Below are 15,527 nucleotides of genomic sequence, written 5' to 3'. Positions count from 1 at the left end.
ATATAAGATAGTTGTAGTTTTGTGGATTGGTTTCTGTGTCCTCTATTCTGTACCATTGGTCCACCCGCCTGTTTTGGTACCAGTACCATGCTGTTTTTGTTACTATTGCTCTGTAGTATAGTTTGAAGTCTGGTATCGCTATACCGCCTGATTCACACTTCCTGCTTAGCATGGTTTTTGCTATTCTGGGTCTTTTATTTTTCCATATGAATTTCATGATTGCTTTCTCTATTTCTACAAGAAATGCCGTTGGGATTTTGATTGGCATTGCATTAAACCTATAGAGAACTTTTGGTAATATCGCCATTTTGATGATGTTGGTTCTGCCTATCCATGAACAGGGTATATTTTTCCATCTTCTAAGATCTTCTTCTAAGATCTTAAGATGCATGGTATTATCTCTACTCCTTTAAATTGTCTAAGAGTTGCCCTGTGACATAATATGTGATCTATTTTTGAGAAGGATCCATGTGCTGCTGAGAAAAAAGCGTAACTGCTTGATGTTGGGTAGTATAGTCTATATATGTCAATTAAGTCTAGGTTATTAATTGTGTTATTGAGTTCTATAGTTTCCTTGTTCAACTTTTGTTTGGAAGATCTGTCCATTGGTGAGAGAGGTGTGTTGAAGTCTCCCTTGATTATTGTATGGTGGTCTATTAGACTCTTGAACTTGAGAAGAGTTTGTTTGATGAACATAGCTGCACCATTGTTAGGGGCATATATATTTATGATTATTATGTCTTGTTGGTGTATGGTTCCCTTGAGCAGTATGTAGTGTCCCTCTTTATCCCTTTGATTAACTTGGGCTTGAAATCTATTTTATTTGATATGAGTATGGACACACCTGCTTGTTTCCGAAGTCCATATGAGTGATATGATTTTTCCCAACCTTTCACCTTCAGCCTATGTATGTCTTTTCCTATCAAATGCGTCTCCTGTAGGCAGCATATTGTTGGGTCTTGTTTTGTGATCCATTCTACTAGCCTGTGTCTCTTAATTGGTGAGTTTAAGCCATTAACATTTAGGGTTATTATTGAGATATGGGTTGTTCTTCCAGCCATATTTATTTATTTATGTTACTAAACATGGTTTGTTTTCCTCTTTGATTATTTCCCCCCCTTTACTGTCCTACCTCCCACTGTTGGTTTTCATTGTTATTTTCCATTTCCTCTTCCTGTAATGTTTTGCCGAGGATGTTTTGAAGAGATGGTTTTCTAGCTGCAAATTCTTTTAACTTTTGTTTATCCTGGAAGGTTTTAATTTCATCTTCCATCCTGAAGCTTAATTTTGCTGGATACACAATTCTTGGTTGGAACCCATTTTCTTTCAGTGTTTGAAATATGTTATTCCAGGATCTTCTAGCTTTCAGAGTCTGTGTTGAAAGATCAGCTGTTATCCTGATTGGCTTACCCCTAAATGTAATCTGCTTCCTTTCTCTTGTAGCTTTTAAAATTCTCTCCTTATTCTGTATGTTGGGCATCTTCATTATAATGTGTCTAGGTGTGGACCTCTTATGATTTTGCACATTCGGCGTCCTGTAGGATTCTAGGATTTGGGATTCTGTCTCATTCTTCAAGTCTGGGAAGTTTTCTCGTATTATTTCATTGAATAGATTGCTCATTCCTTTGGTTTGAAACTCTGTCCCTTCCTGTATCCCAATGACTCTTAAATTTGGTCTCTTGATGTTATCCCATATTTCTTGGATGTTCTGCTCATGGTTTCTTAACAGTCTTGCTGAGCTGTCTATGTTCTTTTCAAGTTGAAATACTTTATCTTCATTGTCTGATGTTCTATCTTCTAAGTGTTCTACTCTGCTGGTAGTATTCTCAATTGAGTTTTTAGGTTGGTTTATTGCTTCCTGCATTTCTAGGATTTCTGTTTGTTTGTTTTTTATAACCTCTATCTCCCTGTATAGTTGATCTTTTGCTTCTTGGATTTGTTTATGTAATTCATTGTTGAAGTGATCTTTCATTGTCTGATTTTGCTGTCTGATGTCTTCCTTGAGACTCCAGATCATCTGAAGCATGTATATCCTGAATTCTTTATCTGACATTCCATCTGCTGCAGCTATTACCTCTTCTATCGTTGAGTTGACCTGCATTGCTTGTGGTCCTTTCTTTCCTTGTCTCTTCATACTGTTCGCGTTTCTTTCTGCTTGGTGAAACTTTGTGCTATTGAATTTTCCCCCTATATATTTATATTGGTCTTGTATAGTTGCAAAGTCTCCCTTGCAGGCGCGGGTGGCGACTTCGCCCCTCCTCCAATTGGGGCAATGTGCCTACCACGCCGGCAGGCCGCTGGGCCTGCTCTGCCGGTAGGTAGCAGGTCCGCCTACCTTGCAGGCGCGGGCGGCGGCTCTGTCCCTCTGCGGGCCGCTAGGCTTGTTCTGTCGGTGGTCGCAGTTGTGCCTACTTTGCAGGCGCAGGCAGCGGCACTGCCCCTATGCAGGCCTCTGGGGCTGTTCTGCCAGTGGGTCGCAGGTCTGCCTACCTTGCTGGCGCGGGGGGGGGGGGGGGGGGCTCTACCCTTCCGCAGGCCAGTGGGCCTGTTCTGTTTGTCGGTTGCAGGTGTGGCCTGTTCTGTTGGTGGTCACAGTTCCGCCTACCTTGCAGGCGCGGGGGGGGGGGGCTCTGCCTCTCAGCAGGCCGCTGCTCCTGTTCTGCCGGTGGGTCGCAGGCCCGCCTACCTTGCCGGTGTGGTTGGCAGCTCTGCCCCTCCGCGGGCCACTGGACCTTTTCCGTTGGTGGTCACAGTTCCGCCTACCTGGCAGGCGCGGGGGGTGGGGGGCGGCTCTGCCCCTCAGCAGGCCACTGGGCCTGTTCTGTGGGTGGTCACAGTTCCGTCTACCTTGCCGCCGCAGGGGGAGGGGGCGGCTCTCCAGCCATCTTTTAACAGAAAGGATGTGCTCTACTTACTCAAACCTCTAACTTTCTGGTCTGCCCACTTCCAGAGAACTTTGTTTTTAAGGGTTCATGTAATTACAATAAGCCTACATGGATGATACAGGATAACTACCCTATTCTAAACTGTTCTGATAAATATAATCCAGGGAGTGACATTTCACTACATGCACAGACTCCAGGGATTAGAACAGACATCACTGGGGCATCGTTTTAGAAATTCCATCAGATACCTCTAGTTATCCCAAAAAAAATTAAAAGAGAAAAGCTACATTCATAAAAATTTCTGTATATAAATTTTATAACAAAAAATACACTGGAAAAATGTCTAATAAACACAAAATATTTATGTTTATCCCAGGAGGAAGGAAACGAGGAAAAAAACATAATTTATTATGGTAGCAGGATTGCAAGGGAAGATTTGTCCTTAGTTTTACTTACATTAATATAATTTTTAATATATTGCATATTGAAGGAAAAATTCCAAAATGTTGAAGAAAACTAGGTGAAATATAAAAACAAAACCAGACAAAACTAAGAAATTTGTTCTTACAGAAGAAGAAAAAAACAAAAACAACAACAACCATCACCCTAGTATTTTAGTACTTATTTGATTTAAGTCGTAGTCAGGTCTACAAAACAATAAATTGTAGAATATACTGGAAATATTTTACTTTCTGGCAACTGTAGTGCCAAGGAATTCATTTCTCTTTTGTAAGACTTCTAATAATGTTATATTCTAGTATACGTCCCCTGCTCTTTTTTTATGATAATTTCCCTTGTAAATCACAATATTCTGGTCTACACTGAAGTATACTCCTCTGATCATATATAATTAATACTGCATCTACACAAAGCATAACAACAATTAGTCAATATATTTTTCAATAATTATGTATACATACCTACTGTCTACCAAAATTTATAAAGTGTAAAAATATGCTTTCAGTGGTAATTATATATACTGCATTAAAAATCACTTATACTTAAAATAATTAGTTTTATCAGCATAGTTAGTGACTTTAACACATTTATTTTAAAAACTTGTATCAAGTTTTCTGAGAGTTATTTCTTTTTTCTGTTGGTAACAGATTAGTGTTACTAAGTTGAACCAACTGATCTGATTTAATGTTTTTGTATGATTTCTTCTGGATAATGATCTCATTAATTAGATATACAGTGACACATTTTTACATGGGTGAAAATAAGACACTTTTATTTATTCTTTTCACTCACACTTAGTCCTTGCATAACGTTTAGTCTGACTTAACCCATTAAGTCCCAAGTTTTCAACTCAGTGTAAACAAAAAGTATTCAAATATTATTAAAAATTACCATAAGTGGTACATTTGTTGCTTGATTTAAGTTTTTACAGTTATTTTACATCTGGGATGATGGGACAAAATGGGTTAATAATTTGTACTAAGTATAAACTGAACAGCCCCCAGGATTAGATCCTCAGAATAGGTTTTTTAATATATCATCTTTTGATCAGTGCAATGTTATTTAGTTATTATTATCAAATAAGATTCTGGGAATGTGATGTGAATCTGGGTCAGAGGTACTCATTAAAATATTTTATCCTCCTTCCTTCTAATCTACTTATTTTATACATACTTTGCTGACCCTCTGGAAATAAAAATATTTAAAAAATGGAATTCCTAAAACTATAGCTTAAGTTTGGGGAAAAAAGTTTACTACTCAGTCATATTTCTGCTGTACAGTGAGAGGAATTATAGTCATGCATATATGAATTCTAACTTATCTTTATATAAGACCAGATATATACGTTGGAACAGGGACAAGAAAGAGGGAAAGAGAGAGGAAAAAGAAAAGGAGGCAGAAGTATGGGAAGAGAAAAAAAGAAGAAAAAAACTAAGAGGAGGATGAAGAGGAGGAGGAATACAGAAAATGAAGAAGATGAAAAATAAAACAGAGAAGAGCAACAAAATAATATTAGTAAACAAAGAACAAGAGGTTTTCCTCATCCAATGTGCTAGTGTGAGTTTCCAAAAACAGTTGATTTAATCTAAACTAAAAGAACACAACAGACAATGGTCCTATTTGGCATTCTTTAAATTAAGTACCTGCTATGTGCCAGGCACAGCACTCCACACTAGTAACAAACACAGTGATGAGTCAAGTCCTCCCTAAGCTTGCAGTCAGTCTATAGAGAGGACACCTAGACAACACAGCATGGTTAGCACTTCAGAAGCACGAACAGTGATTACAGCAGTTTATGGAACACCAAGGCAAACCTCCCAGAAGAAGTGATAATTGAGCAGAGATCTAAAGATGAGTGATTGGAAGAGAAGTGAAAATAATAGGGAAGTAAATAATGTGAAGGGAGGAGAAATGTTCCATTCTTCATAGAGGTAATGAAGACCTGGACCCAAGAGAACAGATGCACAATAGGAACTGAAAGAAGACCAGTACAGCTAATGGCAGTATGGAAACAAGGAGTGGCAAGAAAGGAAGCCAGAAAAAGAGGTAGGGGACAGGTATTAAAAGAGTAAAGCAGGATAAGAGTCTGGAATCAGTGATGGCTGTAAAAATAGGACTAAGCAAGGAAAGTGGTTAATTTCAGGAATAAGTCAAATAAGATACAAAAATGGACAAGACAAAGCTAGCTGCAATATGAATGGAAAGAATCAGATTTAAAAGCTCTTTTGGAAACAGAATCAATATTTCATGATTAACTGGACAAAGAGAAGCAAAGAATGACTGAGAAAATATTAGAAAACCCTTTAGTTTCTACCTCAAGAACCTGGAAATGGAAAAGGAAGGAGAAGAGATGTCATTCTCTGAGACTCAAATATTGAGAGGAGTAAATCGGAGAAAGGAAAATAATGAAAACAGTTTAGAACATGATGAGATGGAGAAGGCTGGGAGACATCCAAGTGTACACAGAGGCAGTTAAGCACATAGATCTGAGCTGAAGTTAACAACTTGAGAGCGCGACCATGAATTCAAAGGTCTGACACACCAAGAGAGATCCTACATAAGAACAGGAGTCAGACAAGAGCATACCCTCAGCCTAGCCAATATTTAAGGCACAGGAAGAAGAAACCGAATGATTAGATACAGTACCAGTTATTATGGTATAATCAAAGCAGAAGTGACTTTAACTCAAGAAAGACGGTGAAGTTAACAATATAAAATGCTAAAACAAATCAAGTTAAACAGAGCCTATAAAACGAGCCTGTTGAATTTGACTCAAAGAAAGTTCTCAGTAGCATTAGTGGGAACAGTTTCATTGAAATCATGGAGGGAAGTGGGATATAGAAACAATTTGAAATGAGTTCAAGATTATAAGGGAAGTAGGAGAAGGAAATGAGTGTTGCAAACTCTTCACAAGTCTTTGTGTAAAGGGGAAATAGCCAATAATAAATACAGAAAAGCAAAAGGATATGAAAATATCAGCATTTAATATGGAGGATGGCCAGAATTTAGGGCACAAGTGGAAGGAGGGAGTAAAGAACACTTGCAGGCTCAGGTCTGGGGGGGAAAGTAAGGGAGTTATCTGCGGTGTCCACAAACTGTACAAGATAAAGGATGAGATGTTCTGCTGGGAATGAGAACAGAGTAAGAAGAGCTAAGTGTCTGCATATACCAAGAAATCTTAGTAGTAAATGCAGTAGAAAATAAAAGAAAGAATTGACCACAGGCATAGAGAAGGACTGATGAGAGCAGCCACCCATGAGACTGTGAGTTTCCCTAGGAGGACTTAGCCACTGGAAGGAGGAACAAAAAAGAAAAGGTACCAGTTGTCTTTCATCAATATTAAAGTCTGTTTGGCTAATAGCCAGGTAGCAAGACAAAGCTTGGCAAACTTGTTCTGTAAAGGGTCAATGGTAAATATTTCAGGCTTTGCAAACCTCTGCTACAATTCCTTAACTCTGTCCCTGTGGTGCAAAAGCAGCCATAGACAATGTGTATGGGAATAAGCCTAGCTGTGTTATTTACCAAATCAGGCAGTGTGCTGGATTCTGTGTGCTATAGATTACTCTCTTCTGTTTATGGAGAAGAAAGTAAAGACAGAAAAGACTGAGGATCAGAGGAATCAAGAGGCTCAAACTTTGCAGAATGGAAGAACTAGAGGCTAAAATGAAATGTTATGGCATGAATAAAACAAAACACATGTTAGAATTAACACAGTCTATAAAACAAACCTTTGAGCCTATTTCACAAACATCAATAGGATCATTATCTCCACAGCAGTTTGTGCTCTTATCTTTTTGATGGGGATCTTCCCAAGTCTAAAAAAAAAGCAGAAATGTAGGTTAATACTCACTGTAATGTATCTTAATCTTTCCAAATGATCATGAAGTTTTACAGCCAGTCATAATGCAAAGCAAAAATTCTCAGAAATTACATAGACTCAAGGCCAACATGCCAGTACGTCCCTAAGCATCATAATAATTAAAACAGATTTATAGTATTTCCTCTCTTCTGTCTTTCATCCATCTGAAAGTGGGTGGTATTTCCAGACACACTTGTCTTCCAAGTTTAGTCAGTGACTAAATTCACATTCACTCTCAGAGTTTCGGTTTGGATGTTCTCACTGTCTAGGCCCTTGTCTCTGTGTTTCCACTGATGCTGCAATCGTGGCTTCTGTCACTCACTGCTTCCTCTGACATGGTAACAGCATAGGGATCTAGCTTTCCGTGTTAAAAAATAAGTTTCCTATTCTTCAAATGACTTCCACCAGCAAAAACACACTTTTCCCTTCACAAATGAAAAAAATAAGACATTATCCATTACATAAAGAAATCCTCTATTTTTGCCATTATATCTCAAGGTCTTGCTAAAAGTATGCAAAGATGTCAACTCTCCAGTTTACTGGCAAAATTTTATTCTGTTGGCTACAAAACTCATGTTGCATTTTAATAAACAAATAGCATAACAGAACTTGGCTATCAAGTTTAGATATCCCCTAGGCACTACTGCTTCCCCAAATTTTCATAATTACTTGATTCTGAATGGAACCATATGAGTTTGCTAAACTTGTCTTCAATTTACATTGTAAGAGATGAAGAGATTTATGTCATTTCAAGGTTGTTATCAATATTATCTTAGATTTCAGAACACCTAAGTTTAATTTCTCTAATTTTATGTAGATAACTAAAACTGGACACTGACTTACAACCCTAGATAAACTCCAATATTTTACTTATAGTACTTAGTATAGTACATCTAGGAATAAACTGACCCAATCTTATTTTAAAGAGAATCATGTTCAACAAGATTTCATTGCCTCAACTGTGCTAATCTTACAGACTGGTTATAGGTGACAGACACTTTCTAAGTGACACACACACACACACAACTTGTGAGGAATGTACCATTAATCCTATTTTTCAGATAAACAAAGTGAAACACAGCATTCCAGCTTGCCCAAGCTCACACAACTTCAAAATGGTAGATTAGAATGGAATTAGAATTCATACTCTCACTCATTATCTGTGATATCCAAATTTTGATAACAATAACAATTCTATTTTGTGGTTCTCATCTTTCAAATCTCCTTTCTTATTTTGAGAATCTCCTAAGTATATTTTTGTGGAGCTTCTCTTTTCCCCTAATCTTCCCATTACTGCTATTATTTTCCTATTTCCAGGCATCTAATCAAATAGTAAGATATTTATTGAGAACTCATTCCAAGCCAGAAATAGAAATGAATAGATCACAGTCAATAGGACATCCTACCCTGGATAGTGTCATGGTATAGTATTTTGTGCTGATGAACGCTATTTAATGTGCTGGGGAAAGCAATATGGGACCAAGGCATAACTGAAATTCAACAACTTATATAAAAAAATCAGAAAATATCTGAGACATTCCTTTTCTCTAATTGGGAACCTCTTTGGACCCCCTTTTGACCTCACTCCTTCTCACAGAATGAACACCACCATATGCTAGGACAACTAGATCTTAATCCTACCTCAGCCACAAACTGCCTTGACTAAGACATCTAGATCTCAGTTTCTTCAGCTAAAAAAAGAATGACTCAAATAAGAAAATCTTAAGGTATACCCTAGCCTTAAAACTCTGTGATTGTTAGTAGTCATGCATAATCTATATGAACACAACCAGTGAATAGGGTGTTTACAAATTCATGAGCTAATTTAGCCCATTTTGATCAGTGTTAATTTTAAGAAAGGCCATCTTTATATGGAGACAAAAATTGTCTTCGTACAACTTGTATAGGATCTGGTTTGGGTCAGGGGTCCTGATTGTTGGTCTGCATTCCCCTGAGAACTCCACTTTCAATATTATCTACCAATTTATTTCCTGCTATTGAGAAAATAAGTATACAAGTATACAATTCTTAACTTATACAATGTTGTTGACTTTAGGGCCACTTCTTCACAATTTTCCATACCAGCAAACATATCCAGACTGATTCTTCTTATTTCCACTTCTGCCTTTAATAATTTATTATTAACAGTTTTAGAGTTTTTTGTTGTTGTTGTGTGTGTTTTTTTTTTTTTTTTAATGTGTGTGATGCTGGGGATTGAACGCATGCAGGGCCTCATGTGTGCAAGGCAAGCACTCTACCAACTGAGCTATATCCCCAGCCCAAGGTTTTAGATTTATTGCCAAAGATATACATTAAATGGCCTCAATTTTACTTGAAAATATAATTTCTTCAGAAGAAATCTTGACCAAACTTTGAGCATGCCCTCTTGTGGAGTTTTAGGTGCATAACTAGGCAGAGAAACAACTGGACAAGCACAGTTAAGCTTGAGAAGAAATGTCAAGAGAAAGTTCAAAATCTCAATATTTATTAATAAAACTGATAACATTTAGTATTCAGAATTTAAAAAATGACTTGAACATCTAAATAAGAAGGGTAACCCAACCAAAATTGTCCAAAGACATGAACAGGTAATTCAGAGAAAAAGAAATATAAATGACTTGTAAATTTACTAAAAGACAATGACCAAAGAAATATAAATCAAAATCACAATGCAACATGATTTCAAACATATAGTAAAATCTGATAATACTAAATACTAGTTAGGATATAGGGCACATGAAACTGGTAACAACTGGTACCTTTTCTTTTTTGTTCCTCCTTCCAGTGGCTAAGTCCTCCTAGGGAAACTCACAGTCTCATGGGTGGCTGCTCTCATCAGTCCTTCTGTATGCCTGTGGTCAACTCTTTCTTTTATTTTCCACTGCATTACTACTAAAGATTTCTGTATTGCAGGTAGGAGTGGAAACTGCTACTTTTTTTTTTTTTAATATTTCTATTAGTTCACCATAGTTATACATAATAATGGGATTCATTCTGACATATTCATACATGCATAATTTGCTCCATTCTAACCCCCAGAATGTTCCTTTTCCACCCCTCCTCTGTCCTCCTGATCCTTTTTCTCTACTGCTCCTTCTTCTGTTTACTCATTTTTTAAATTAGTGCATTATATACACAAAAGTGGAGTTCACTGTGATATACTCATATATGCACATTGCATAATTTGCTACTTCTTTTTTTTAAATATGTATATACTTTTAGTTTTCGATGAACACAATACCTTTATTTTATTTTTATGCGGTGCTGAGAATAAAACCCAGTGCCTCAAGTATGCCAGGCAAGCGCTCTACCACTGAGCCACAGCCACAGCCCCTACAACTTCTTTTGTAAACAATTTGGTAAGTAATCGAGGTATATAACTCACAATTTGATTCATAAGTATATGCCTAGAAATACATTCTATGGATACAGAAAAATATTAAAAAAGGGCCCAAGAAAGGCATAACAAAAAGCTATAAACAACCTATTGATGGGAAAATAAAATGATACACAAAGCATGACCATATGAAAATGAATAAATTGGAATAAATGTTATTGATCTAGCTTAAAACAAACCTTATTTATCCTCATGCAAGTGTCTTGAGACCCTGATCTTATAATCTATAAATATTATCTGGTATGTTTTAATCACTGTGCTTGGGTCCTTAGATCTCTATGAAAAATCACTGAACTACACAAAGCTGTATATTTAGGTGGGTCTTGAGAATTCCTTCCTTATTAATCAGGATTCCTATCATGAAGTTCAAGGAAATAAAAGCTACTCAACCACTTACGTGCTCTTTTCCAGCTTCAAACTAGAGTAAGAGTCTTTAACAGTCCCTTTTCCATTAGCAGCAACAATTGCATCATTGAGCTAATATTGAGAACTTGCTATGGAGCTAAAAATTCTCTTTGATCTACTGGTTTGTTACAGTATCCTTGTGGTATAGTGGCATGATCATACAGACAAACAGGCCTAAAGAGATTTAGTCAATTGTCTCGGGCTCTAAAACTGATAAATTATACTGTATAATATTGGGAGGGGGGTCAATAAATCAAATTTATAATAATAAACCTATAATAATTATATTGACTGAAGAAATCTTTACTTTAAAGTAAGTTTAATCCTTTAATAATATTATCTAGACAAATATTCTAAATATTCACTCAGAGAGATATAACACTGGAATAATTATAACTGGGTACTATAAATAAATTGGAGGAAGGAAAAAAAAAGAAAACTCAGACTCTAAGGAAGGCACTATATGGGAGAATTACTAAGGTTAAGAATCTAAATGGCTGAAGTTCTGAAATGACAGCGTACTGATGAATCACAAGCCTGTTAAACAGTATTTTGTTGTTTAAATTCTTCCAAGCAGTTGGCTTGGTAACTGCTCTTGACAAATTTCCTGCTGTTACAAGGCAAATCAGAAAGAAAGAACAAAATCCAATAGTTATATATGCCTATGAAACTAAACACATACAATGCATTAATTAATTATTATCACAAATATTAATTTCACAAATATTTATTGATCATCAACTCAGTACCAGGCATTAAGCAGGGCAGTTGAAATTTATCCATCAACATATCTGACAGAATCCCTGTTCTTGTGAAATCTTCATTCTGGCTAGAAGGAATTGACAATAAACATAATAAATAATGAAATTATATAGCAGGTTACATTTTGGTAGATGTTATGAAAAGGAGGAAAAAATATAGAAGCAAGAATGAGTTCAGGTGGCCAAGTTATGAAGAAGGTGACTTGTGCAAACATTTCAGGAGGTATATGCATATGCATATCTGAGAAAATGTTGCAAAGAGAGGACACAGTAGCTGGGAAGGCTTGAGGAGGGAGTGCGCCTGTACATCAGAGTGCCAGCAGGGAGTGAGGGAAAGACAGGAAGAGGAGAGGGAGGAGGGCAGACAGACAACATCAAAAAGGTAAACGGGACTAGGGGCTGGCTTTTATCTTATATTATCCTTTCACTTAACCAATATGCATGACTTCGACTGTGGGAAAAAATATTGAATTTAGTCATTTTTTGCTTGATAGATAATGAACACATGCCGTCTACAGTGTTCATGCACATGCAGGAGCATGTGCATGCGCACGCGAGCACATACACACATTGCAAGATCAATTTGATCTCTGGTTAAAAATGGCAGAGAGAATGCAGGTCTACTTCCTCTCCTTCACTTCCGTACTAGCCATACTGTCCTCCTCCTACCTCAGCCCTTACAATTGCTGTTTCTTATTGGACTGCTTTTGCTCTCAATGTTCAGGCTACTCGTGTCCTTAGATCTTGTATTAAGAGAAGAACTACTGCATCTAACAGTCTAATATCACAACAGAAAAGAGCATCTTGAAAATTCAAACGTAGAGGAACACAAAAACTTTAACATGACTTTAAACATAAAAGTATGTAAGCTTCTTTTGTTTTTGCCTTCATGCCTCACTCCTTCCCTGCTGTCAGTAGATCTGCTTTATTATTTTTTCCATCATAAAATAATAGAATTAGTGTTAGTCCCATAATAGAATTAGTGTTAGTCGCACCTATTATGCTACATCGTAACTACTGACTTAGCTGGGAATCATCCTATTCATACTGTAAATAGGTTCAGAAAAAGGACCAGATGATAATAAAAGTACTGGTCATAATAATAATAATAGTAATTATAACTGATTAGCATCCATTACACAGGATTCTAATATAAAAAACTTATTTCACCTCAACACAACTATGGGCAATAAGCATTTTACATTCTCCAGTTTACAGAAGAAAGTGAGACACAGAACACAAAGCATCCTACCCAAAGTTATGTCACTAATGATTCCCACTTTCACAGTTAGCCAATTACTACGCTGCCTTGATTGCATATCTGTCTGAATACCCAACATCTGATATACTGCGGAGCATGTAAATCCTTAACACATGTTTAAAGACATGAACAAATACATAAATTTTAGTTTTCCCTCAACTACTCTACTTTATATGACTGTTTATGCTATCTCTGATTCAGTGGCTTCTTTGGCCATCCCCTCATCCATACGCTCTCTCCCTCAGTACCCGCTAGGCTTTACAGATTTGTTTAACCTTGAACTGTTGGGTTAAACAGAATGTCTGTTTATGCACCTGGCAAGTCAAAAAACCTGCTTTCATGGTTTCCATGGACTTTCTCATTCTTTTTTTTTTTTTTTTTTTTTAATTTTTTATTGTGGGTTGTTCAAAACATTACAAATTTCTTGACATATCATATTCCACACTTTGATTCAAGTGGGTTATGAACTCCCACCTTCACCCCATACGACTTTCTCATTCTTAGCACATCATTTCAGGAGCTCCCCTTCAGCCAAAAAATTAACCAAGTGGGTGGTCCGACTGCATCAGAGGCCGGCGGCTCTTAAAGAGAACAATTCTTTTTTCTTTCCCTGTGAATGTTTGTTCTACACTGGCAGCTGTTTTCCAGGATAGATTAAGCCTGAACCCCCATCCCCTTCTCATATATTTCCCCAGTAGCATCTTTGGATTTAATGTATAATATTAATATAATATTATATTAATATTATAATATAATATTATATTATAAATAATAAAAACATAAAAATTAAATCTCCATACAGATGATCAAAAGGGTTCTATAAACATAAAAGCAAATGCTTCTTTATTTCTTCACAATCTAGACTTTGGACCCAGCACATTGAGTTCTACTCACTAAATAATCTGGAAGAGTTGCTGCTTAATAAGAATGAGGACACACGGGCAAGAAAGGATTAAAAACAATAAGAAAAATCCTCCATCAATATTAGTCCCCATTTTCATTGTTTTCACAAGGAAATTGTAAATGCAAAACAGTGACTAATACAAATCATCTGTTTATAATGAGTTCTGAAAAAAGTTTAAAATCTAAAAGATTTGTATTTAAAAACATAAAATTCATCATATCAGATATGAATGTGTACAAAAGCACAATTAAAGGAAGGACTACAGATAAAGCCTTGCTTAAAATTTTTTCACTGACAATAGCCAAGCCCAGAAAAAGAAGTATGCTCAAAATATCAAATTTGAGCATTCTATATGCCTTGTACTCTAAAAACTTGAATATAGACATATATATAGTTTGAAACAAAATTTACTGATACAATAAAACTCCACATTAAAAACTTTTAAATTTACAAATCTCTCAAACTGACATGTCGTCAGAACCAATTTAAATTCAAGTAATTCACAGGATTTACAGGGCAATTTTTCAGAAGACAGAAAAGTTTTACCATTATAACAAAAATGTTACCTGAGGGAGGGCTCCATAATTCCATATATAACCTTTGTAAGGGAAGATATTTGCCGTGAAGCGTGGCTTGCCATCCTTTACATCTTGCTTAATGGGATTCAATGGCTCCTGGGTGGCTATCTAAGCAGATCACAGGGGAAAAGAAGGTAGAGGAGGATGTGAAATGATTGTTCCTATACCCAAACAGTATTTCTTAAATCTGCCATTTTTCAAACTAAATTTTCATATTCCAACTTAATAATCAAAGGTGACTTAAAATAAAGCCAGTTCTTATTACTAATTTACAGCACTGTGTAAGAGAAAGCTGTCTGGAAAGGAAACAACTAATTATATGTTTAGGAATTAAATTATTCATAAATTCCATTATTTCTAACACAAATAATAAAATCTTTGAAATGGCAAGAAAATAAAGATTAATCAACTTGCTTTTTTGTTACTAATCTTGGGCCTCTTATTACCAACAATCTTGAGTTATTGCGAAGATTTTCACTGTATTCTCAGACTGAAAGCCTCTCCTGTATGATCTGAAATAAGTCAACAATACTCACTCTTGCCACTTTTATTGAACAAAACATCGGAAGTCCTTCCACTAGCAATTAGGCAAGAGAAATAAATAAAAGGCATCCAAATAAGAAGTGAAATTATTTCGGTTTCCTGGTAATACAATCATATATGTATAAAAGACTAAAGATTCCACCAAAAATCTGTTAGAATAATAAAGTAATGTAATAAAGTTACAAGATACAAAACCTGCACAAAAAATCAATAGCACTTCTATAAGCTATCAACATTTTATACTTTCTAGCATATAGGTCTATTGCTTCCTTGATGAAATTTATTCCTAAGTAATTTAGGTTTTTTTGTTTGTTTTGTTGTTGTTATTATTGTAAATGGGATTGTTCTCTTGATTTCTCTTTTGGAAAAAAACAAAGGGGACACAAGTAAATGGAAAGGCATCCCATGTTCATGAATTGAAAAAAAAAATACTGCTAAAATATCCACACTATTCAAAATAATGTAAACTGGATTC

At 36.1% G+C, this 15,527-nt stretch overlaps 1 protein-coding gene across 9 annotated transcripts in view; it reads right to left on the bottom strand.

The window, feature by feature from the left end:
* The window catches only part of Ppa2 (inorganic pyrophosphatase 2), a 103,570-nt gene that overhangs the window by 68,534 nt on the left and 19,509 nt on the right, over positions 1-15,527 (bottom strand). For 7 of the 9 annotated variants that reach the window (XR_009228141.1, XM_058583793.1, XM_058583794.1 and 4 more), the window contains exons 5-6: positions 14,498-14,617; positions 7,073-7,159 (exon numbers count right to left, since the gene is read on the bottom strand). Coding sequence is in view for 8 of the 9 variants with exons in the window: in XM_058583793.1 (XP_058439776.1) it covers positions 7,073-7,159; positions 14,498-14,617 (207 nt within the window). In the remaining variant the exon portion in view is untranslated. The remainder of the gene's footprint in view (positions 1-7,072; positions 7,160-14,497; positions 14,618-15,527) is intronic. The other 2 variants (XM_058583796.1, XM_058583798.1) reach the window with 1 other exon arrangement.

This window comes from Marmota monax, unplaced genomic scaffold (genome assembly GCF_021218885.2).
Source record: "Marmota monax isolate L192 unplaced genomic scaffold, Marmota_monax_Labrador192_F-V1.1 WCK01_AAM20220418_F8-fsc00002, whole genome shotgun sequence".
Lineage (NCBI taxonomy): Eukaryota > Metazoa > Chordata > Mammalia > Rodentia > Sciuridae > Marmota > Marmota monax.
This window is presented reverse-complemented; position numbering and strand designations above follow the sequence as displayed.